We start from the raw sequence: 26,357 nt of genomic DNA on the forward strand, positions 1-26,357 counted from the left end.
CACCCTCCTAAAATTTACAGCCTAGTAGAGGAGACACAGACATTAATTTAAGAGTCATATGAAGAAGTTTAAAATTGCAACTGTGGTTAAGTGCTACAAAGGAGATCCATGATACCAGAAGAAATTAATATTGACAAGAAAGGTTCCTTGATGACTGAAGGAAACCAAGGTCTGCAGGTGTGAGGAAATGTCCTAGACTGACATAGCCCGTTGCAGAAATGGACCTACGGCTGGTGGCTGGCGCAGGAAGAACCAGGTGGAGAGCCAGGAGAGACAGAGATGGAGAGGGAGGCAGGAACAGATCATACAGGATGGTAGAGGCCATAATTGGTCTTTCAAGACTAGTGAGAAATCAGTGGAGGACTGCTTTTAGTTTGGAGACTGAGTTGGAATCTCTCAAAGTATCAAAGGTAAGAGAAGGTAGAGAAAAATGATGTAGCAGTGGTCCCAGGCTAAATTTTGAAATCAGAATATTTGCCATTGTACTCCACTGACTCCTTCTGAATTCCCCTCTTGTCCCTGGGTCACGTCACCTGGGCCCATAGCTTTTAGGCCACTGTGCCCCCCTCCACATCAAGCTAGTTAGCCCAGCCTTGCCCATGAAAGTGCTTCTTGCTCTAAAACGCTATACCCTTCCTGTTATTAATAAAACCTCATTCTGATAGAAGTTTCAGGTTCATATAAGTTTTTAGAGGAAAGCACACTAATAGAATTGATTGAGACAAAAATGTGACCAGTGTTCTCAAACTTTTTGGACCACTCTGCATTCTAAAAATTTGTTGAGGACCACAGAGAACTTTATGTTGGTTAAATCTATCGATATTTATCATATTTGAAATTAAAGCTAGGAAATCATTCATTTAAAAACAATAAACCTGATATAACATGATATGTAAACATATGTTTTTATGAAAAAAAAAACACCTATATTTTCCAAAACAAAAGAAAAACTAGTAAAAAGAGTCTCATTGTTTCCCATCTGCAAATCTCTTCAATGTCTGGCTTAATACAAGACAGCCAGACTCTCATATCTGTTTCTGTATTAAATCTTTCAGTACAACATGTCATGTAGCCTCTGGAAAACTACACTGTACAATTGTGAGAGAATGAGGCTGAAAAAGGCAAATAATGTCTCAGGATCATCATGAATGTAGTTTGTTTTTTTATCTCACAAAGCTCCCACGGCAGTCTTCGGGACCCCTGGGTCTCCAGACCACACTGCAGGAACTGCTGCCCTTGAAGAAAGCCTTCAATGTAAAAACCAAGATGCTTATTGAGTCAAAAGGCTCTCTTCTGAGGTGGCATTTCAGGCAATCTAAAAGGCAAACGGCAAAAATTCAGGCATGTGGCTCCAATCTATTTCTACTTTTTATCACTTCTTCCATATATCTGTTTGAACCCATTAAATTCTCAAAAGATTCCAAATGATTTTTAGTGTTTAGTGGAGACTCTTGTGGGTGTTTAGACAACATTTGAAATTCCTGAAATGTGATATTTTTGCCTTGGTTACTGGTGGAAGGCTTATTCCCCATTCAAAGTAAATTGTGATTCCTTCATGGTTTCCTGTAAGCATCAGGTCACTTAGCTTTCTGTGACAGAGCCTCGCCTAGAGGCTGCAGCTTCGCTGTGTTTATCTTTCAAGAAGAACTGATTTGTGAGGTTTAGCTTGAATAACAAGAGGCTTGTTTATCTCTGTGGTCTCTTCCAGTTCAGAAATGACATGATTTTATATTCTTATGTGGCACACAGTTAAAAAGTTTGGAATTGATGCACGATTAAAAAATGAGTTTGGCCTCTCACAATGACAAACTTGAAGAACAATGTTCTTTTAGACAAGCTTTGTTGCATTTGTCAAAAATTCATTTTCATTCCTTTTTTTTTTTTAATGTTTACTTATTTTTGAGGGGGAGAGAGACAGAGCTGAGCAGGGGAGGGGCAGAAAAAGAGAGGGAGACACAGAATCTGACGCATGCTCCAGGCTCTGAGCTGTCAGCACAGAACCTGATGCAGGGCTTGAACTTGTGAACTGCAAGAGATCATGACCTGAGCTGAAGTCGGACACTTAAATGACTGAGCCCCCCGTGCACCCCTCATCTTCATTCTTTTTCATCATACCTTGTAAGTTCCACCATCACTATTAGTGAAAATAAATTCTGCCCTTTTTTTCAGTTTATGCTGATCACATATTTCTACCCATTCAATATGAAATATTTTGTTTTCATCCCCTCACAGTCATAAAAGTAGGGAGCAGAAGAGCCATGCTGGTGGAAAAAGGCCACTGGTTCTGTTTTTCTTTGAATGAGAAGCTCAGCAAGGAGAATTGATTCTCTTGATGGCAAGAATTTATCACCTGAATCATTAGGAATTTCTTTCTTTAAATTTTTTTTAAAAGTTTATTTATTTGGGGGGAGGGCAGAGAGAGAGAGAGAAAAGGAGAGAATCCCAAACAGGCTCTGTGCTGTCAGCACGGGACTAGAACTCAGTAACATGAGTTCATGACCTGACCTGAAACCAAGAGAGTCAGGCCTTTAACCTACTGGGCCACCCAGGTGTCCAGGAATTTCTTTCTTTCTTTTTTTTTTTTTTTTTCAGGAATTTCTTTCTTTAAGGAGGGACATACATATGTGATTTAAAAAAAAAAATCCAGAAGAACAGCTAAAACATCATTTGTCCTCCTTTTTTGAACTGAAATTCTTAAGTTTTCTTTTAAGACATGTCACTCATAGATAAATGATGGGGGACATGTTGGGGCTTGGTCATAGCTCACAAATGAGTGCCTTACAGCCCACACTGGGACCACAGACGTGCTTTCTTTGACCTGTATAGTGGTGTGTGCATGTCTGTGTGTGTGTGTGTATTGGTTTTGTTTTGCATCTGAATTTGATTGCATGTACTCTTTGGTTTTTCTATTATTTTACTGTTTCCCTATCATTTCACATGTGGCCTGATTCATGCATTTGCCTTGCCTATCTGGCTGCTTTTGGCATTTGAACTAACATCACCACAACAAGTCGTCATGTCTAGGAAGGACAGAAAAATAGAGCCCAAGAAGATTACTATACTGTGACATAAGAAATCACCTAATAGAAAATTATTTGACAAGAATATATAATGGTTAGGTTTTTTATTCTTGGACTTATGAGAAAATAACTTTCAGGACAGGTGAAAAATATCACTTAATTGAGAAGCATGCCTCAAAAGTGACATTTACTATATAAAGATGTTTAAATAGCTTAACATAGGATTTAAGATATGTAATTATAAAGGGGGCCTATCTTCCTGAGGTCATCTATCAAAACTTGCTTTTTGCATTGTTCATTTTTATTATTTACACGGCACTGGTTTATATAGAAACAATATTTAATGTACGTTTAAATATACAGAATCAGCTCCACAACTAATTTATCTAGCAAACTTTGCAGCATTGGTTTATCTGGAAGGTCCCACAGCACCACCTAGTGCTTTGTATTTTATTTTGCATAATATTTTTGTAAATTTAAAAATTCTAATCATATTTTACTATCAAATATGACACTGAAGTAAATATAGTATTTAAGTAGTATCATAAATAGAATAAGATAAAGTAATGCTTACATGCTTAAAAATTTTAAGTGGAAATTTGAAAATGTTGATCTTAGAAGTATTATAAAAATTTACTACTAAAAAAATTTACTAGTATTTCTAGTTCACAACCAAAGATACTCCTTAGAAAATTGTTACATCGTATGTGATCTCATGGAGTTATTTGTAAGCTTTTTCATCCAAAACAGTTGCTAATTCCTTTTGTTTTCTAATTTGCTGCTCAATAATACATTAAAGGTCATTTTTCCAGGCTTCTTTTTAAAGTTCATGATTCCCAGTCTTCACAGATTAAACTATACTAATTAACACCACACACCACAGTTCTTATCAATTTCAGACAAAATTGTATAATCTCTTCTCAAACTAGAATTTTGAGGTATTTAGAAATGGAATGTTATAAAATACTTATACATTAAAAAAATAAAATGAGTCAAATAAAAGAATGAAGTACACTTACATATTCTTTTATGAAAAGCACTCTAAGGAGTGCAATGAAGTGAGGAAAATAAAGCTATGTGCAAAATACTGTGTAGAATATGATTCTCTTAAGAAAACTGTATACATTTACATTTGGTTAATTTAAGAAGGCTAGATGGATGAATGAGTGGGTAGAGGGATGGATAGATGGATATCGATGCATATATAGATTTTTTTTTCTGGAGGGAGTCACAGGAAACTTAACATTTCTGCGGGTGAGTGAGGTACTAGAAAATTTCACTTTTCAGTATTTTTTTTCTGTCCAATTAAAATTTTTCCAATTACATTCACATATTACATTATTTAATGTCAGCAAGAGTTCTTTGAGTTTTAAATTATGAACCATTTCATTTTTCCTGGCATTTCTCTGTAATAAAAACAAAGCCTTTTTAATAATAAAAAAAGAAACTCACAGTATGAGACATGGCAAGCATCCGTCTTTTAGATCTTTCTTTTCAGAAGGCTTTATGACACATTATTTTTAATTATAAGCTCCAAGAAGTATAAGCTCCAAGAAGGCAGAGAATTTTGTCAGATTTGTCACACCATATCCTTTACCTCTAGAATAGTATCTGGCACATAATAAATGTTCAGTAAATAAGTGTTGAATGAGTGAATGAATAAGAACAGATCATATTGTGTCCAAATCTATGTAGTAAGGAGATGTATTATAGTAGAATTTTACTCTATTTATATATTTATGTGTGTGTGTGTGTGTGTATGTATATGGTTACATTTTTCTATCTGATGTCATTTAAAACATGAAAACTGATAAGTATTATTTCAAGGTCCTTAATAACAAAAGCATTCGGTTATACTCTGAGATGTTTGTGTTATGGCCTTTTTTTGGTCTGTTCTTAATAAGACTTTATGCATTCACATTAGCTGTATTTGGAACTCGCTCATAATAAAATTCAGTCAAAATGTTTACTAAAGAACACTGTTCTCTCCATTTGCCTTTTATATTTCAGTTACTGATAATTCTATCATAGTGACCTGAATGGTTGCTACTTTAAAGTTCCTGTAATAACACTTATATTAATCATAAAATGATAATTACTCATAAATATACTCAATTCCTAATTACATATTTAAATTTTTATGACATTTTATAGCTACCTGTTAGTGAAAATCCATTCATAGACATAACTGTATTGTTTTATTTTAAACATAACAGTGGGTCTTATTGATGTGGTGTGCATAGATTTTTTTTTTTTTTTTTTAAACTGTCAAAGTGTATAGAAGTTGCCCTCTACTGGGCAACTTGAGAAATTATATTGACATAGATTTTCAGTTTTCTTTAAGATTCTTAAATTCATTGGTGTAATTTACCAGATAATTACTTCTTGCTATCTGACACTGGTTAGTTCCAAAGATATAGAAGTGGTTAGTAGAGGATATTTAAAAATAAATATCTGATATGAACTTACAATCATTTCTGAGTAGAAACATTGGCTATTCCTTCTTTAAAACTCTTCAAGATTTTTATTTTTTTAAAGCAATCGCTACACCTAACGTGGGTCTTGAACTAACAACCCAACCCCAAATATCAAAAGTTGCATGCTCTACTGACTGAGGCAGGTCCCCTCCTTCTTAAAAACTCTTTAGTGGCAACACCCAATAGTGTTGATCCAGAAGTAACTGTGTAGGAATGAGTATTTGGTGAAACATTAAGAGGAATTAGCTGTACATAATTATATAACCAAAAATGAGGACTCTCTTTAACAATTTACCTTGGGAATTTGGGGTATAAAAGGCTAACCACTAAAAACAAAAAAAATTCAAGCTAGCTCCCTTGAATTTTCCTGGGCTACAAGATGAAATTAGATTTTGCAGAAGTGATTACTTATATTAATTACTGAACATTTTATACCAGAAGAAGCACATGATCATAATATGACAACATATGTTTATCAGTTGTAATAGGCTGATAAGAGAACATTCTTCCTCATCTAGTCGTTGTTTTTTCCTTCTCTAGGAATTCTACCAGGCTTTGGGTAGCACTGGCCTAGAGAGTTTTGGGGTCTAGGATCCATCTTGTTCAGACCCCAATATCACATTGTATGTTTTTCCTTTCCTGCCCACTGATATAAAAATAAACGTGTTACTGAGGAGAAACCTGTTTAAAGTACATGTTGATTGGGGTGGGGGGTGGGGTGAGTCGGAAAAGATGACTCCTAAAAGTCAGCCTGAACATCAGAATCTTACTGCCTCTGCCTTGGAAGAGTTGAGAGGGCTTGTGGACTAAAGATGCTCACTTGAGAGGCAGGCCTTTATTAGGACCCTTGATAAGGTACCCCCCCCCGTCTCCCACCTCTTGCCTCTCTGAATCACAAAGCTCAGGGCCAGTTTTCTAAGCTGTAAGAACGGCTTTGGCTAAGGAATATTATCAAAACCAGAGTAAATCAGACCATTGATATATGAGACAAGGCAAGTGGAGTGCAGCTGTCTCCATTCATTGTGTCCATCATTACGCTCAGTATTGATCGTCGCAGCTAGATCTAACAGCGGTGTGTGCTGTCATTTAGATGCATCCAAAAGGAATGGATGACCTGTGCCAAACCCATTCATTTCACATGTGTAGACATAGTCTGGTTTTTTGTTTGTTTGTTTGTTGTTTGTTTATGGTCAAGGCCTAAGTCTGAACTCTAGTTTTGATTACACTGTTTTTTTGACTGTCATATTTAAAAGAAAATCAATTTGTAATTATTCCATATGTTTACTTTCACATCAGAGGCAGTCATTAAAAGCCCTTTCTCCAATCTCCACAGATCACTTTTCATTGCCTCATTTCTCCACCCTCATTGACCTCATACCATCCCTCTCCTCCATCCTCCACATCTCTTGCTTTTACAGAATTTTTGCCCAAATGTTCTTCCAGAGCCTTACTCGAAATTCGTGAGCCTTTTTGGGAGGAAAGTAACACCTGTTGTAATTTTAATCTCTATGTCTTTTTTTTGCTTTATACATATGATAAAATAATATAGTGTTGAGTGATAGTTTTCAGGTTTTCTATATGTGAGTTTTTCTCTATTCAGTTGGTTATAGGAGGCAGTGGAGTATCAGAAATGAAGAAGTGGGCAGGGAATTTGAGCTGCTTACTGTCTTCTTCCTAATGTTTCCGACCAACTCTGAGCCTGTGGGTGAAAGACACAGCTTCCTTGGGCCTCAATTTTTACAGTCTGTAAAGTGAGATAGCAAATTATTCTTACGGTTCCTTTTAGCTAGAATTCTCTGATGTCTCTGGGGCACCCGTGTGGCTCAGTCAGCTAAGCGTCTGACTTTGGCTCAGCTCAGGTCATGATCTCGTGGTTCGTGGGTTCAAGCCCCGCATTGGGCTTGCTGCTGTCAGCACAGAGCCCGCTTCAGATCCACTGTCACCCTCTCTGTCTGCCCCTCCCCCATTTGCACTCTCTCTCAAAAATGAATAAATATTTTTTTAAAAAAAACAAGAATTCTTTGATATCTCTAACTTCTCAGAGAACTCCTAATCACTATATAAACATGTGATGGGAGGGACTGTGGATTCCAGACCCAGATGCTTGGCTTGCTTCCCATTCTGTCACTTCTTGCTTGGGAATTTTGTATAATATCTCCTTTTTCTACTCTATACAGTGGGAATCATAGTGGCACCTTTCTTGTAGGTTTGTGGTGAGAATCGAATGAATTAGTACAAATGAAGAGCAGAGAACAGTTCTGGACTCCTACAGAGTAGGCATTCAGTAAATGTCAGCTAGTCTCCTTCTTATTACAGACATAAGGGTTTCAAAGCATTTCTGAAAGCATGTGTTATCTTATCAAATGGATATGCTATTCCCTGAAAGAAGCCATTTGTAGATACATATGCATTCATTTGTTCAACAAAAAATATATTGAGTACCTAACACATGCCAAGTGTACTGTTCTGTTAAAGGCATCAATGAGCAAAATGGCAGATACACATTAAATCTTTTAAGTCAGTGGATAATAAATATTCAGTGCTATTCTCATGGCCCAAGAGAGTCCCTTGGTGCATTCTTTTCATATATTCCTACACCACTGGCAGACTGCTTTTGTAATCTTTGACCCTATTTTTAGTTCATATTACAGATTTTATTTTTTTCTTTTTTAATGTTTATTTATTTTTGAGAGAGAGAGAGAGACAGAGAATCCAAAGCAGGCTCTGCATTTTCAGTGCAGAACCAGGCTCTGGATTCAAACTCATGAACTCTGAGATTGTGATTTGAGCCAAAGTCAGACACTTAACAGACTGAGCCACCCAGGTACCCCTGTTTTACATAATTTAATTGGTTTCCTACAATCCATTCCCTGGATATCTTTTTTTAAGTTTCTTACTTCCTCCTTTGCTCTATGTTTTTCCTTTCTAAGAACTTTTCTTCCCCTTGGACCATCTCTTGACCTCTCAACCATTATTTTTGTTTCTTTGGCTGGGGTTCTGCCTGCTTGTACTTCCTACAGCTTAGCTATAGTCTTATGTATAAGCTTCTCTTTACTCACCTGTACAATTGGGCTAATCAATTTATTTATCGGAATTTAAAATTTGGTGATGCCTATGAAGCACTTAGCACAGTTCCTAGTGCATAATCTATATTACTAAGTGTTGGCTGTTGTTATGATGGTAATATTCGGTATCACCGAAGCAGTGGTTTAAAGCAAGAAATACGACTAGCTCTTATGTATGAAATTCAGGAACCTTGGCTGACCACTGGGTAATGTGGAAACATTCTCTTGACATTTTAAGAGAGTTGTGCTTCTCATATATAGTGTTTGCTGTGCTGTTGCTGATCCTTAATAGACTGCCACATGTCCCAGAGAAAAGAAAACCATGACACACCAGATTGCAGCTGTGTGCCCATGGTGGTGGCCTGCAGGCCAGGTTGAACCTTGACAGATCACCGCTCAGCTATGAAAGCTTGTGTCATCAAATAAGAAATTTTTGTCTTACTTTCCTTTTGCCACCTCTTTGGTCCAGTATTTAATCTACAGATAAGCATTTTTAAGAGTCTCCTTTAGAAAAGTATTGATTGCATGTTAAATCTGTAAACGTAGAAAACATTTACATGAAAAGTTCTTGAAAAATGCAGAAAATTCCCACATGCTTCTCACTTTAGGCTTTAATTGAATTTCAGATTGTCCCTATCACTCCTAATCTAGACAGAAAAAAACCAAGGTAATAGTTTAATACAAGTCTATGAGTGTACATAGTCTGAAAAGAGGATTTACTTTTTCAGTTAAAAAGTAAAAAGAAAAATCATGAGTTTGAACACTGCTTTTCAGCTTTTAACATCTATCACTGTATTCTCATTAGTGATGTGCATGTTATTTCCCTTCTCTGCTCTTGTGTTGATCTTTTTTCTCCTATGGCTCTGGGTATTAGGACCCTAAACTCCATACACTCTGCCTACAATTCAGCATCTTGCGATTCATTCGTCGCCCTTCCTCCTGGCCCGTCTCTTTGCTTCCATCATCTTTGGCAAAGAGAATCATCTTCAGATTAGAAATGGTAAAGTAAATATTGGCAGAAGGAAAAGAGGCCCAAGATAAGCAGACTCTATCTTCTGACCCAGACAGATGACTTCACAGGGTCCTGAGAAAACTAACATTTGAGATTACTGAATTGCTCTCTTTGAAAAATCATAAAGGAAAGGGGTAGAATCAGCAGCTGGGCATGTGCAAATGTCACTGCAAATATCAGAAAGGAGAAGAAAGTAGATTTTACACTCTGTTAACTGGTAATTTTGTTTTCAGTCTAGAGAAAAATTAAAGAATGGGCAATTAAGTAGTGTGGTATAAGCAGTTACAGAGAAACATGCTGTGGTGTTTAGAAGCCAGCGTGGGTTCACCAAACATCAAGTTATTAAAAGTAAATGCTTGTTACGCCTCCTTACTTCTTTTTAAAATATAACTGCTAATCCAAAACAGGGTCTAAACTACAGCCCATGGGCCAACTTTGACCATGCCCATTTGTTTACTTGTTAACTTTGGTTGCTTTCAAGCCATAGTTGTACAGTTGGGTAATTGTAACAGAGTCTGTATGGCCAGCAAACCTGAAATAATTGTTATCTGGCCCTGTACAGAGGCTTGCCTACCCCTGTTGTAGAGTCTAAATCATTTCTTTTTGAATTTTAATGTGTCTACAGATATCCTGGAAATTTTGTTAAAAATGCGGATGATGACACAGTAGGTCTGGGATGGGCTCTGACATTCAGCAATTCCTGACAAACTTTCACTTGAGGCCAGCGCTGCTGGTGCATAGACCACAGTTCAATCTAGCAAGGATCTAGATTTCAAACAATTATCTAATTATCATTCTACTGTATATATGATGATATTTGAAGGGAGCAATAATGAGCTTGATAGCTCAACTGTTGAGATGACTGGTGTGAACTGGGTTGGCCTGCTGGACATTTCCTCTGTTGGAAGACCATTCTCCATGTGTCTGTCATGTTTCTGTACATCTTGTGATTGGAGGCACTTATGGCCCTTTATTGTAATTTTCAGGGATGTTTCTATAGTGAATGGCCTTGAAAGATAGAAATAATATATCCCTCTGGAGAAAATGGCAGGTTTGCTCACTGCCTCAGAAAGATAAAGATAGTATTTCCCTCTAGAACAAAAGGTAGGCATGCTTTCTGTCTATTATAAAAGATTTGGATTCCCTAAACTCAGTATTCCTTTTCTGTGATGCAACCCACTGTGGGTGCAGGCATCCATCTGGGCCCATTTGTACAGCCCCACTTGACTTGGGGGTGAGCGGAACTAATCTTAGGCTACTTGCTATCCTGTGAGTGATGCAGTCCTGTGGCTCAGACCCCGGAGTCATGTGTCTCCCTCCAGCATCCACAAAGCTGTGGCTGGGTAACTTGTTAACTTCACAGGATGGTGAAACCCCAGCCCCTTTGCCATTTTAGACACCCACTCCCATTAGTCATAGCGCCGGTTTCCAGTCACTGACATCCCCCTGCCTGAACCTGTCTCCCCCTCAGCTTGGTAAAACACTTCACCTCCTACTTAATATAGAAAATAGAAGCCCTAGAAGCCCTTAAATAGAAGTTCCTTCAACTCCCTAACATCAAACACATACAGGTTTGTCTTCATCTGTACCTAATCTATCCTTCTCTCTCGTTTTGCAACAAAGAGGTGTCAGCCCACCTCCTTCTTGAAGTTAGACCCCGCAGCTGTGCCCTGGGACTCTTTCCCTGCTGCCTCCTTCAAGTAATAGGTACAATCCCTTCTCTTTTCTGAAGCTCCACTCTCCTGCCCACATGGGCTCTTTTTCATGAATGTTGGAAATCCTCAAGCTTGTCCTTTCCAAAATAAAGCAAACAAACCACAGAACAAATACCAACAAATTTCCTTCCCATCATATTCACTTCCCTCAAGTTATGGCTTTATCTCTTTCCCCCTGTCTACAGCCAGCTTTCTTGAAAGAGCATCCAAACTGTCTCTCTCCTCATCCTTCTTAGTGCTCAGTCTACTCAAGCTTAGCTTCCACACTAATCATTCCATTCTCTGTAATAGTAAGCCACCAACTCTATGGTGAGGAATCACTGGTCTGTAGCCACTGTCCACACCAGTCTAAGCTTCTGTCCCATATATCCAATACTTAAACTGTCTCTAATCGAAGGCCTTATAGACACCTCAAATTCATCGTGTTCCCCAGAAAAATTAATCTATATATCCCAGTTCTACTGTGGCTCAGTAATTAGTTCCACAGCCTCGCTATTGGCCCAAAAAAAAAAAAAAAAAAAAAAAATCACTTCATTTAGAAGACTAAGAGGCCTTCCCTCCTTCCTTTTTATCATCACCCCTTCGTTAATATTTGGTTCATCTACCAGTCTACATTTCAATTGCTACTTGAGTATGTTGTATCTCTGTCGTGATCACTAAGCTCCAATCACCTTAGCCTAAATCCACTCCTGCCTGGGTTACTGAACAGCCTCCTCATTAGTCTCCCTTCTTTTAATTTTTCATTCTTTTAAACTCTTCCCTAAACTACACCTAGAGGGATTTCTGCCTAAACCCAGGTATCATGAAGCCCGTGGCCCCAGGTCTTTCCCCTGTATCCACTCCATAAGTCTTTTAGTGGCTTCCCCTTGGTTGGAAACGCAGCCAAACTCCTTCCCCTGGATTATTAGACCTTCCTGCTTCACCTGGCTTCTAGTTTCATTCACATAGCACTCCTCACACAATGCCCTTTATTTGGTTTCTTAATGTACTTCTTGTCTCCAAAGCCTTTGTGCAACTCCTTCTCCCTCCCTGTGTTTTATCTCTCCATGCCCCTTCTCATGGGCTGTGCCTCCTTGACGTGACTTGCTTCTATTCTGCTTTCGGTTCTCATCTGAGCTGCTCTCACCTCCCTGCTAAGCATTCTCATTGCACGCTGAGACTGTGATTGTAAACACTCACCATTTTATCATGATCGCTTTTCTGTCTTCTGTAAAACACCGAGGGCATCAGTTGTGCATGTTTCATTCACCACTGTTCCTCATCTAACAGGGCCTGATGCCATAGTCACTAAGTAAGTAGGTATTTGCTGATGTTATCAGTGACAGATCAAAATCTCAGAAGATAATAGGCAAAATCTAACAAGATAATAGTTAATATATATAAGACCCTAAATTTTGGCCTGAATAAACCCTTAATTTTGGCCTGAAGAAACATCACAGTCTTTTGGGAATAAGACAGAGGTATCTCTCAACAGAGGTATAGAAGTTACAGAAGGATGGTAGAGCTGCTTTCTATAATGAGAACTCCTTATGGGCAAGGACCATGGCAGAAATTAAAGTTAAAATATGGGCATATCCTATCAGAGACATAGCTTGAAAAACCAAAAATTATTCTAAGGGCATTAGTATCATGAAGAATGTTCACCAGTGGTTGTAGAAGTAGAAAAGCAGGAAAGAAAAAACAGAGGTCTTCCAAGATGGACTTCAAAGACAAGCCAGAGACCTTACAGAAACTATTTTCTAGAGCTTGATGTAAAGTCTGCTTCAAAATGACTGAAGTTTTATGTGTTTAGGAGACTTTGGAATCCTTTTCTCCTCAGCTCCCATGATGTCTGTTACATGGTTAGCACTCAATAAATGTTTGTTTAATTAAATGTACATCATTGAGATGAACCAGGTGTCATTTCTGCAAGGCCTCATAGGGTAACATTGCTCAAATGGAGTCGCCACAATCCAGAAATAGATCCATAGCTTTGCAGGTCCAGAAACTCGCTGTGTTTAGCACACCTCAATATGGGTGTATTTTAAGAGATTGGGGTCAGCTAGTCGGTGTGCTCTCCTCCTATCAAAAACGCTACTTGGAAAACAAAATGATGATTCAACATTTTCTTGTCAAACATGAACTCAGACTAGAGAGAATTAACTGGATGCTTTTAGTGGCTGGTGTTATCTAACTCAGATAGTCTGATGCAGCTGTCTTTACTATTGTGCTCTGTGCCTGGTGTACAGACCAGAATGCTCATGTCAGCTGCTAGGATACCTCTTCCCCTGACAGCAATGAAAATACTGAGAAATGCTTAGGATGTTAAGGCATTTACTCTATGAAGGTTCAGTTTTAGTAAGAGGAGAAGAAAGAGGCCATTACCCACCAATCAACCATGACTTTCTTTTCAGCTAGGCTTCTAATGCCGTTTTCTTTAGTTTATGAGGTGTACTCAGCTACTTACTCTGACATTCATGTTTATCAGGTCAGATTTTCTGGAGACCATATATCTTGACCGTTTTGTTTAAATTTTGATGTCTCTAAAATTCCTACCACCACTTTATAATATTATTGCTTAGGATGTATTGGCCAATCTAACTCATTACATATTGACTGAACATAATTTCATTCTTTTTTTTTTTAAAGTTTATTTTGAGAAAGAGAGAAAGCACAAGCTGGGGAATGGNTATTACATATTGACTGAACATAATTTCATTCTTTTTTTTTTAAAGTTTATTTTGAGAAAGAGAGAAAGCACAAGCTGGGGAATGGCAGAGAGAGAGAGAGAGAGAGAGCAGAGAGCAAGAATCCCAAATAGTCTCTTTACCACCAGCATGGAGCCTGACGTGGATCTCAAACCCATGAACCATGAGATCAAGACCTGAGCTAAAGTTGTACATTTAAACTGACTGAGCCACCCAGCCACCCAGGCATAAGTTTATTCTTGAAAAATAAGCTTCTCTTTAACTTTTTAAGTTATCAGTGTGTACTGACCACAGGACAAAATGTAAAGACAATCTTGGAGTTTTAGTTGGCATTAATCCTTTAAAGCAAAAGTGATCTTTGCATTAACATAAATTCAAGGTTCAGAGTAAAGGAGCTGTCAAAGTAGAATTTTCAAAAGTTGAAAACATGTAGAACGAGCACATGTCAAACACTTACTTCACTGAATAATAAGGGAGCCAACAGGATGGTAAAGTTGATTTCTAAGAGATTATAGAAGTGGGGATTATATAATCCATCAGAAAAGAACCGAAATAAGTTTGATACAAAACTGGCTAGTACCTAAAGGGTGATAAGACCATAACCTTTGTTGTTGTTATTTTCTACTAGATGCAAATTCTTTCTCTCTCCCTTTTTTAAATTTTTAAAAAAATTTTTAAAATTTTTTTTTAATTTTTTTTTTCTGAGAGAGAGAGAGACAGCATGAGCAGGGGAGGGGCAGAGAGAGAGGGAGATACAGAATCTGAAGACCTCAGGCTCCAGGCTCTGAGCTAGCTGTCAGCACAGAGCCCAACACGGGGCTTGAACCCATGAACTGTGAGATTATGACCTGAGCCGAAGTCGGACGCTTAACCAACTGAACCACCCAGGCACCCCCCTTTTTAAAAAAATTTTTAAATGTTTATTTATTCTTCAGAGAGAGAAAGACAGAGTGTGAGTGGCTGAGGGGAAGAGAGAGAGGGAGACAGAATTTGAAGCAGGCTCCAGGCTCTGCACTGTCAGCATAGAGCCGGATGCAGGGCTGGAACTCATGGACCTCAAGATCATGACTTGAATGAGGTCAGATGCTTAACCAAATGAGCCACCCAAGCGCCCTAGATGGAAATTATTTCTAAATCTATTGACAACACTTTATAAGTTAGCATGTAATTTCTGAGCCCTTAATCAGTAGTAAATAGAAATCAAACAAAGGCAAATGTCTCTAGGTAATTGAATAATCCTTGGATTGGCCTGTTAGACAGCGCTCCAGGATGACATTTCCAAGTTTTGGTCAATTTTCATTAAGTGAATGCTGTGCCCTCTTATATTTACCTGAGTGAGATTATGTCTAAGAGAAGCCTCAGAAGCCTACCCTATGAGGATACCCACTGGTGGGGGTGGGGGTGTGGCTAAGGACTTTTAGCCTGAAGACTTTTAGCCTGTGGGGACCCCAATGCTCCCTTCAACATTATTCTTAAAATACAGGTTTGAGGAAATAGTTGAAGAGTGCAGAGATTTTATTTATACCACTCAAAAGCAGCAGTTCAAAGATCATCACAAGGCAGGTGGGGTGAGACATGCCTTAAGTTGCTCCAAGAGGAAGACAGGGCGACAGTGGAAGAGGTGTGAGATCCTTTATAAGAGAGAGCTTCCCTGCTGGGAAGGAGCTTCATCCAGGTCAGTGTGCCTCCAGAACAAGAACATGGCCTCTCTGTGGGTTCTCTGGCAAAAGCACAGCCATCTTGGCCTCACCTCACTAGTGAAACAGTGAGGGAGACCGAGGTGGGTCACACTTCAGATGAAGACTGGACCAGGATAGGTCTAAGATCCCTTGCAAAACTGAGTTTCTGTCATTCTGTAAACATTGAGTTATTGCCTTTTAAAAAAAACTTGTTAATGTTTGTTTGTTTTTGAGAGACAGAGAGGGACAGAGCCTGACATGGGGCTTGAACGTACAGACCACAAGATCATGACCTGAGCCAGTTGGCACTTAACCAACTGAGCCACCCAGGCGCCCCAAGTTATTGCCTTTTAATTAAAAAATAAAAAGCACCTTTTCCAAGACTTAACATTCAATATCCTGGAGACAGAAGCCTAACATGTCAGTTTTTATTTCTGTGTAATCACAATAGTTGTTGCAGTAAAACCTTTTGATAATATTTTTCTAGGTTTTAAAAACAACAATTCACTTAAGTTTTGCCTTTTTAGCTGGTACTACTGTTGAGAGAGGTGCATTTACAGTTTTGTTGTTGTTTTTGTTGTTATTTGGGGTTTTTTGGCTTGTAATTTAATGTGACTAAATCTTAGTGTCTGAGATTTGTCACTTTTTTTTTCCTTTCTACTAAAGCCATTGAAATATATTCACCCAGTGAGTCAGTCACATCAGAGGTGTAAATGGATTTTCTGAAGGTTTTTTTAGAGAGAAAATCAAAGCCAGTCACTTTATGACTTGACTTCTTCAGGTGTTGCAATCAGAAAGCTTAACACACCCTCTCAATTGCAAGGATGCTAAAACTATGCCTTGACCTTGAATCTGCAAGCAGAGGAGGTAACATGTTTTGCTAGAAGTGCTCTTCTGCCACCGCTTTGGTTTTATCCATTTGCATAGGATTTACTTGGAAAAGAGAAAAGAGACCATCAAATTGAGCCTTCTACATTCCCAAGAGAAAATAACATGTTTATTTGACTTTCCAGCTTCCAATGATTGTTGCCGTTACGGTTTGCATTTTCAGTTCACCCTTTTTGCCATTGATATTTGTAAAAAACCTGACTTTGAAAAAAATGTATCAACCGTGTCACACAAAGGCTTATTTCTCAATTTGTTTCATGTCATCAAAAAGGCAGACTGAGTTTGAAGCTCCTCTCACGTTTACTCTTAAAATATAACCCTGAAGAAATAGAGTAAGACTGCAAAGGTTTTATTTGCACCATTCAGGCTCACTGGCTATGAAGTCAGGAAGATCTAGATTGAATTCTTGGCACTGCCCTCTCATACTTCACTCAGTATCTCTGAGACTCAGTTTCCTTCCATAGTAGATAGGGATAATAATAGTGCCTACCTCCCAGGCTTGTTGTGAGAGTTCTATAGGATAACACTCATGAAGTCCTTAGCACATCATCGGTGTAAGATCAATGCTCCATAAATGTGGGCTATTAGTATTTTGATCATTATTATAGTGACATCACTAAAATGTATGGTATGCTTACCGGGATTAGTGGCATTGTGACTGACTCATTTCCTAATGCAATTGAAAAACAGATTTCAGCACTATCTAACAATTCAGTCTTCATTAATGAAATTGAACGTTTTTGAGAAAGTAATGAGGAATCTTGAATCCAGAATTAGAAAATGCATCCTATTTGCTAGGAAATTTTTAAATTTAGGAACAAACATCATAAGCCTTTGGAAGAACTGCAGAGAAACTATTGTGTGTTGTAACCATACAGCTGAAATATTCAGGCAGGGAAATCTGTAGATAATAATACGCTGCCTTCCACACTAAAATCATCTTTAAGAATTGCGCATCACCTTGAGATCAAATCATACTGCAACTAATCACTCCATATATATACTAAACAGAACTCTGTGGAAAATTGTACCAGCTGCTGAAAGCTGCCACCCAGGACCAGTGGTGTAGTGGAATCAGTTCTGGATTTGGGATGGGCCAAAGCAGGCCCAAATCCAGGCTTTACCTTTGCTGTTTATTTGCAGTGTGGTTTGGGGCTATTTGCTTGACTTTTCTGAACCCCACTTCCCCATCTATGCAATGGGACTATTATGTAACCTATCTCCTTCAGTAGGGGAGGGCCAGATTTTAAAACGTGCTGCATGAGGGGCGCCTGGGTGGCCCAGTTGGTTAAGTGCCTGATTTTGGCTCAGGTCATGATCTCACGATTTGTGAATTCAAGCCTCACGTCAGGCTCTATGCGGACAGCTCGGAGCCTGGAGCTTGGAGCCTGCTTTGGATTCTGTGTGTGTCTCTTTCTGCCCCTCCCCTGTTCATGCACTGTCTCTCACTCTCAAAAATAAAATAAACACTAAAAAATTTTGAATATAAAATAAAATGTGCTCCATGAAAGTGCTGAAAGCAAAATGCTATTAATAGTCTTGTATTATTACTTCTACTGCTACTCTTCCACTGTGGCAAAGGAAAATAAGTGGTCACCAAGAAGAATGTGGGTCCCCATGTACTATGTGACACCAGTGTGGCTCCGCCTCCTCTATATGAGACAGATGTCCTCAGAGAGGTGACAGTGCTAAGCCTTCCTCCTGGTTGAAAATTCTTATCCTGTCACAGACACCATACCTTGTTTCTTAGAAGTGTTAGTAATATTATTGGTGTTTCATAATTAACATGAATATAAGTTTTATTTTCATTTATCTGGACTTGAGTAAATTGATAGATAACAAAGGTAAAATTGTTTAGCTTATAAGCTAAGTCCAGTTTATTCTCCATATACTAAGTTATCTACCACCTCATTGTACCTTTACTTGATGTTCTTCAGTTGTTTGCCATTGTTGATGGGATCAGCTCCGAACTCCCTCTTCTGGCCACGAAGTCTTTAGTGACCTGGTCTCTTCATACTTTTCTTCCCACCTTCCCACCCTGCTCGACTTTTTATAGCTTTGCAAATTCCCTTCCTTCTTTCTGGAATATCCTTATTTTCCTTTCTGCCAGATCAGTTCCCACTAATTTTTCTCATTAATGGAACAGTGCCTGGCATGTAAGTGGTCATTCGATAAATGTTTAAACAGATTGACTAAAAATCAGATGGCTCCCTCATTGACTAAAACAGACAGATACTTTCATTTCCACATGGCCTTGTAAAGTCTGTAGTTCCTCCTAAAGTCTGAATACACTCCATATCACTGAGGGACAGTAGCTCTTAAAACTGCCTGTGCCATTTGCACACTTAGCTCTCCTAAAAGTGCTAATGAGAGCCTGTTTCATCGACACCAATGGACTTGATAAGTCACAACACTTAGCGAACAGATTAAAAATATAATACTTATAGTGTATTCGTTATTGCCAACTGCAAATGTTTGCTCCATATAGAAGTATTTATTCTATTATTTAACAATAAAACGGGGCGCCTGCGTGGCTCAGTCGGTTAAGCTTCCGACTTTGGCTCATGTCATGATCTCATGGTTCGTGGGTTCGAGCCCCGCTTCAAGCTCTGTGCTGACAGCTAGCTCAGAACCTGGAGGCTGCTTCAGATTCTGTGTCTCCCCCTCTCTCTGATCCTCCCCTGCTCACACTGTCTCTCTCTCTCTCTCTCTCTCTCTGAGAAAAAAAACATTAAAAAAAAAAAACCAATAAAGCTCATGGGTGAATCTTCACATGTGGTATATGCCTAAGAAAGTCACAATAGCAATGTTCATATAAAGTAAGCCAGCCTCTTCTGGGCCACATCCAAAAGGATTTATTTACCATAATGATGAAAGGATTTCATATAAATATCAAAAGGACTTTTTTCCAAATTTAATGAAATGGTCCCAGACCTAGATCCTGGGCACAGTATAGTTTCTATCTGTCTCTCACACACAATACATACACACATACACGCATGTGTGTGTGCACGCACACACACACACAGTCTCTTTGGAATGTTAAAGTTTCAAGTAGAATTCATTAATAAAAATATGAAATGCTTTTTCTTGTATAAATCATAATGAAGCACTGAGAGATAAAGCAAGAACTAAGAGGAGCGAATAATCATCTGCTGCTCTAAAACTGAAACCTGTCATGTTAACTCCCAACTCAAACACCTAGTTTTAAAGATTTACCTTCAAGAAACCTAAAAGCTTGTATCCTGCCTCATTGACAACAGCCTCAAACTGTTCCCTGTCATTGCAGAAAACAAATCTTTTGCTCCTTTCTGCCTAGGGGAGGCAGAGGGACTGAGGTGGTCCTATGTGGCTGAATTAGATGAAAGACTTGCCTTCCACCATGGAGACATGGAGTCTAATCAAGTGAAATGAGTTTTGAGATCCCAGCTCATTTCCTAGGGGAGATCGGTTCACATTACAAAATCACGACATCTCATTCATCACAACTGACGTGGTCTTTGCTCAGGAGAGGACCCCAACTGGGACTAAGCCACCTGTCTTCTCTTGAAAGGGGGCACTTTATCCAAGTTAGAGTTGAAAGCCTTGGAGTGAGAGGCTTGCCAGCTTCACCCGAGTGATCCGTATATAACATGGACGGCAACTTCGGTTTTAAAAAGGGCAGACGAGCGTAAGGAAGATTGGTGCTGGTACTTTTAATGATGCCAAATGTGAGTAATTATAATAGAGATGCTAAGGCGTTGTGGTAGGGAGAGCCAAAACTGGGGCTCCCTCATCTTTATCACCTCGATTTTATTAAACGGAAGTGAGAAGGATCAACATTTCCATGCATCAGAGTTTAAAGTGGCAAAGAAAGTGTGCTGCTTTCTGGGCTGATAAATGATCATCATCTCTTTTTTTTCTTTCAGGGCATCGTGATAACACCCCTGCTACTGCTGCTTTTTGTGAGTATTTTGATGTCGTCTTTCATATCTTTTATCAAAAGCCATCAACAACCCTTTAAGAAAGATCATTAGGGGCAAAAAATTGAAATTTGAATCCTTTTGTACCACTTTGCCTCACACGTTGAACTGCTCCTCCAGTTAAACTGTACTAAATAATAACATGGAGACACAAAGGATCTCTGTGGTCTCAGGAACCAAGGACAGCATCAGAGCCCACAGATTAGGCCTCTGATTCCTGGCAGAATCATTAATTATTACAAAGTAATCACTTGTGGTACAGGGCACAAAGATATGCGTGCTCTTTATTTTCTTGCTGGTAAAACTCAAGTGATTGCTAGTGACCCAGTGTTTGAGGGAAAGAGCCTTGGACCAGGGGACCAGATGAAGTATAATTTCCATGGCTTGTGGTAACTGGCTTCCTTACTTTGGGGAATCCTGCCTCAATTGTTTCATCCGTAGAGTGGGAAACAATAACACCTACCTTGTCTGTCTGCCAGGGACAATGAAATGTGCTTCAGAAATAAAATACAAGCTACTGGCTAACTAAACAAAAATTGTTCTGAAAATAAGAAATGCTAATTAACTGTCTTATTTCTTTTGGCACTACACATATGAGAAATTGGATGAAAGATTATAATAGAAATTAATGTTATCTCATGCTGAGAAAAGCATATGTAATCATGAATGATACCTAAAATATTTTATGAACTGTGCATTTTTCATACACACATTTCCCAAATATAAATCACTCCACTCATCACTGAAATGGAGTTGGGGATCATTTCTGGGAGTGAAATGTAGCTGTTTGACTAGCACTATTTGTCAGTGAATTAAAACTATGGGGAAAATTTATTTAATTATAGTGTAATTACCCAAGTTGGAATTCAATTAGAGTAATAGTGTGAGGGACTTCATTTCTTACAAGCTGTGCAGGAAGTGGAGAGGGAGAGATGCCCTACTAAACAGTTGGATTCTGCATCTTTCATGAAAGACATTACCTTCAAGTAATAAACCTCCCTTCCCCTATCCCTTCTGAAATGCTAGCTCCATGCTGACAGGGTTAAGAAGAGTCAAATCATCAGATCACTTCCCTCAGCATACAAACCTCATTAGTTTGGATTTCACCAATTCAGAATTCACAGTGAGTCACATTAATATTGAAGTGGATATTGATTTGCATTCATTTGGAAGAAAAGACTTGCTATGTGCCTACCTGCTCACTAGATGCGAGGAACTAGGATCGCCCCTCAGTGTTCTTTCTAAGACCTTGGATTGCGATTTGTGAGGAGCAGCCCTCAACAGGCACAGGATGCAGGCCACTCTGAGGCCGCCACCTGCGGTGGGGTCTGAGAACTAGTAGGAAGCTGAGTATCTAATCCAATACCCAGTAAATGGCTGTGTAGTCCAGGTTTTCTCCATTGCAGAAACGGGGCATCCCTTACTCGTGTGATGCTTTCAAGACAAGCTGTGGAGAAGTCGCAGCCACAACTGTGGGGCTGAGACCTAGGATAGCACTTTTGAGTATCTCGGAGTCTGGAATCTCTGGGACCCTGTTTCAGCTCATGACTGCAGAACCAGATGAGTGTTTTTCTCCTTCTTCTGCCCATTTCCCGTCATAGCAAGAGATGTTCTCAGCTCGTTAACATTATGACATCACACTGTTGCAAGCTTTCCCCTCCTCTTAGACCCAAAGGCTTGTGAGCTTTACCTGGTTCGACATTTTAAAATGAGAGAGCTGCAAGAATAGTGAGACTCCATGACCCTCAACTTCAAAGTTTAAGGCTTCCCTTCTGAGCTAGCTAACTAGGCTTCCCCACCAGGTTCAGTGACATCGTCACACAACATCAATAGACACGTCTATGTTATATGACCTTAAACCACATGCACAGTATATAACACATTTTTGTCTGTTTAGGTTGTCATGCATTTTACAAACCAAGGCCATTGCTTAAACATTGAATTGCCAGGCTTCATTTACCGAGTAGGACAAAAACCTGAGCAACTTAAATTGGAACACATCCCATAAAAGATGTATAGTGTTTTTTATTAGCACCCCTGTAATGGGTTGAATCATGTCCTCCCATGATGGGAGGTTGAAGTTCTAACCCCTAGTACTTCAGAACATGACCTTATTTGAAAATAGGGTCGTTGCAGATATAATTATTTAAGATGAAGTCATACTGGCGTGGGGTGCACCCTTAATCCAATACTGGTGCCCTTACAAGAAGAAGAGCCTGACAGAGGGAGAAGGCCACGTCATGAGGGGGCAGAGGTTAGAGTGATGCATGCACGTACAAGCCAACGACCGGCAACGACCGCTGGCAGATGTCCCAGCTGGAGGAGACAAGACGGATTTTCCCCTGTAGCTTTCAGAGAGAGCGTGTTCTTGCTTGATTTCAGATGTATAGCTTTCAGAGAGAGCGTGCTCTTGCTTGATTTCAGATGTATAGGTTCCAGAACGGTGAAACAACAAATGTCTGTTGGTTTAAGCCAGCCAGTTTGTGGTATTTTGTTAGGGAAGCTGAGGAAGCAAATACAACCCTTGCAAGTTGAATTGTCTCTTTGAAATCATATCTTGAAGATGGAAATTTCTAAATGTTCAGATACAGGAGCTATTAAAGGCCGTTTTTACAGATAGAACCTCACTTTTCTGTATTCTTGACCTCTTAGAGTGTCCCCCTCACCATCTTGCTCTAACTGAAACCTGTCCTCTGACTCATGTTTCTGCTGCAGGTGTTTTTCATATCACTGAGCCTTGAAATGGGGTAAGGTGTCTTTGTTGCACATCATTACCAATTCCAGACCATTTCCCATGCCTTCTCCACAAAATATTCTCATTTCTCTGAAGGTTATGCCAATATGCCTATACTGCCTACTACCACTCCGTGCTCTAATTATCAGTAGAACCCCAGGTCACTCTCTAGGAGTCTAAAAAAGTGTTAGTACCTTCCGCTTGTCTTCTTTTTAATAGTACACTTATATTAATTCTTGGTGCTTTTTAAAATTCACATAATTGATCCTCCTAATACTCTAGCCTCTAAATTCTTGACCTCTTCTCCAGTAAGATTGCCTTCTACTTCATCTCAGCCAATCACTCCTCTAGTCACAACCTTGACTTTATTACTGCCAGTAATGGCATCCTTCTATACTCCTATTTTCAAATGTTTTCTCTTACCAATAGCTCCTATCTTTGTGACCTACACCCCACATTCAGATTTTTTCAGACTTGCTAGAATGGCCAGTTTATTTACCTTATCACCTTAACAGAGCCTCTAACATACTCATCCCCTCACTCCCATCCCCTCACACCCCAGCTTACCTAGCCTAGATCTCCTGGTCTGTTATAATTACTTTTTTGCATACACCATTGACAACCTTGCTCATCTCTTACTGCTTCATATTTGCATGGCAAATCCAACCCTATACCTTTTCTGCATACATACCTGAACATGTCTGGAACACACGCTACCATGCTGACTGGTCTCATTTGAAATTCATGACCACTAATTGTGAGCCTGGTGATCTTATTTACCTTCCCCTAATGAATCCTCATTCCCACTCTTTAGAGAGTCATTTCCTACCTTCTCCTTGCTTCTCAAATCTCCAGTGCCTCTTCTCCTTTTTCATCTCAACTGGTGCAGAAAGTTGCCAATGAGGAAATTAGAAGCAATCAGAGAAATTTTACAAGATCCCGCCAACCTGCATCTATATTCTTTGCCTTTTCTCCTATTTCTATAGATAAACTGTCTTTGCCCTCATCCAAGCCCAGTCCCTCCTGTTGTATTATCTCTTATTGCCTACTTAACAATACAATTCAAAACGATTTCCCTCTTTGTCCTGTATTATCAAATTTTCTATCTCTGCTGGATCATTTCTATTAATATATAAGTATTCTGTGATATTACATATCTTAAAACTTAAATCTCCCCTTATCCTGCCTACACTCCATTTCTGTCCTCTGTTTTATAGCAAATCACCCAAAGTTATTTAAACTTATTCATCACTCATTCAGTAATAAGTACTTTCCTGGGTGCCAAATATTATAGCAGTGAGCCAAAAGATACATCTTTGATGTTGTGGAGGTTATGTACTTGTGGAAAGAAACTACCAACAAATAAGTAAAAATATAATATATGAGTGATACATACTAAAGAGAAAAATAAAGTGAGGAAGGAGAATAAGAAGTGCCAGAATGGGTTGAGAGAATTGCTGTTTTAAATAGGGAGGTTAAGGTGGAACTCACTGAGAAAGTGATATTTGAGGAATGACTTAGATAAGAGAGACTTCTGATGGTAGAGAGTTCTGGATGGAAGGAACAGCAAGTGGAGATGTCCTGAGAGCATATACGTTGTCCTTAAGGAATAGCAAGTGGGCCAGTATGGCTGGAATGCAGTGAGCAAGGAGGAGACTAGATGGAGATGAAGCCAGAGTCATGGCAGGGACCAAATTATATAGGTCCTTGAAGTCCTTTGTTAAGGAGCTTTAATTGTAATTTGAGAGAGACAGAAAACCATTAAAAGAGTTTTGATCACAAGAATAGCATGTCCTGGCATACCTTTTCAAAGGATGATTCTGGATGCTGGATTGAGACTAGATATAAGGAGATAAAAGTGGAGACAGGAAAACCAATTAGAAAGCTAGTACAATATCATGGCAAGAGGAGGTTTAGCTTGGACCAACATGGTTGAGTAAATGGTAGGCAGTAGTTGGAAGCAGATCTTGAAAGAACTGAAAGATTGAATGAAGGTTATGAGGACACAGAAGAGTCAAGGATGATTAACTCCGTGCAACTGGAAGGACAGAGTTACTGTAGAGAAGAAAGAGAAGGCTGTAGGGCTGAGCAAGTTAAAGAAACCCATAAAGAACTCAGTCTTGCACATGTTTGGATTAAGAGGCCTTTGAGACATCAAAGTAGACAAGTCAAGTAAGCAGATGACTATGTGAGTCTGGAATTCAGGGGAAAGGTCCAGATAAGAGATACACTTTTGGGAGAAGTCAGCATAGAGATGGACTTGAAGTTAGACAGAATGAAATTACCAAGAGAGGATAGAGAAGATATCAGTGGACTGAGTTCTGTGGCCTTCTAATAATAGGTCAGCAAAGACCACCAAAGATACCCAGTTTGCTTAGGAAGAACACCAAGAGGTTTTTGTGTCCTAGAAGCTAGTAGAGAATGTGTTTCAAAAAGGGAGAGAATGGTCAACTACTTCAAATGATGGTAATAGTTCAGATAAAATGAAGTCTGAGAATCAAACATCATTTTTAACAAGATGGAGGCCAGTGGGGACCCTAAGAAGAGCTATTTCAGCAGAGATGTGGAGGCAAATGCCTAATTAAAGTCAGTTCAAGAATGAATGAAAAAGAGTTAAACACAGTGATAGTCACCAACTCTTTTGAGGAATTCTGCTGTAAAGGATGCAGAAAATGGGGCAGCAACAGAGTTAATGTAGGATCTGTTTTTAAGTTGGGAAAAGTATTAGGATATTTGTTTTGATATTCATTCAGTTAGAGAAGAAACAATTCAGACCGAAAAAGAAGGGAGAATTTGTGGACCCATGTCCTTGAATAGGAGAAAGAGGGTGAGCTCTAGTGCACAAAGGGAGAGTGTGGCCCCCTAAGCATAGATAGTTTATTCATAGTAATAGGAGGGGAGCCATGGTATAAGGGCAAATATGTAAGTAAATTGGTTCATGTAACTATGGGAGCTTGTGTAAGTTTTCTTATGATTGTTTACATTTTCCCAGTGAAATGGCAAGTGAAGCTAGGCATGGAGGACAAAAAAAGCAAGGAGATATTGGAGACTTGGTGAAAGAGGCGAAGATTGGAAATTGTTTTATGGAGATTGAATGGAATGGGCACATACAGTGGGA

General features: G+C 39.1%; 1 protein-coding gene across 4 annotated transcripts in view; it reads left to right on the forward strand.

Annotated features, from left to right (window-relative positions):
* The window catches only part of SLC10A7 (solute carrier family 10 member 7), a 259,094-nt gene that overhangs the window by 167,318 nt on the left and 65,419 nt on the right, over nt 1-26,357 (forward strand). For all 4 annotated transcript variants that reach the window (XM_077755901.1, XM_077755903.1, XM_077755902.1 and 1 more), the window contains one exon: nt 20,452-20,487. In XM_077755901.1, coding sequence (XP_077612027.1) covers nt 20,452-20,487 — 36 coding nt within the window. The remainder of the gene's footprint in view (nt 1-20,451; nt 20,488-26,357) is intronic.

Source organism: Crocuta crocuta, unplaced genomic scaffold, assembly GCF_008692635.1.
Source record: "Crocuta crocuta isolate KB4526 unplaced genomic scaffold, BGI_CrCroc_1.0 scaffold112, whole genome shotgun sequence".
In the NCBI taxonomy this organism is placed as follows: Eukaryota; Metazoa; Chordata; class Mammalia; order Carnivora; family Hyaenidae; genus Crocuta; species Crocuta crocuta.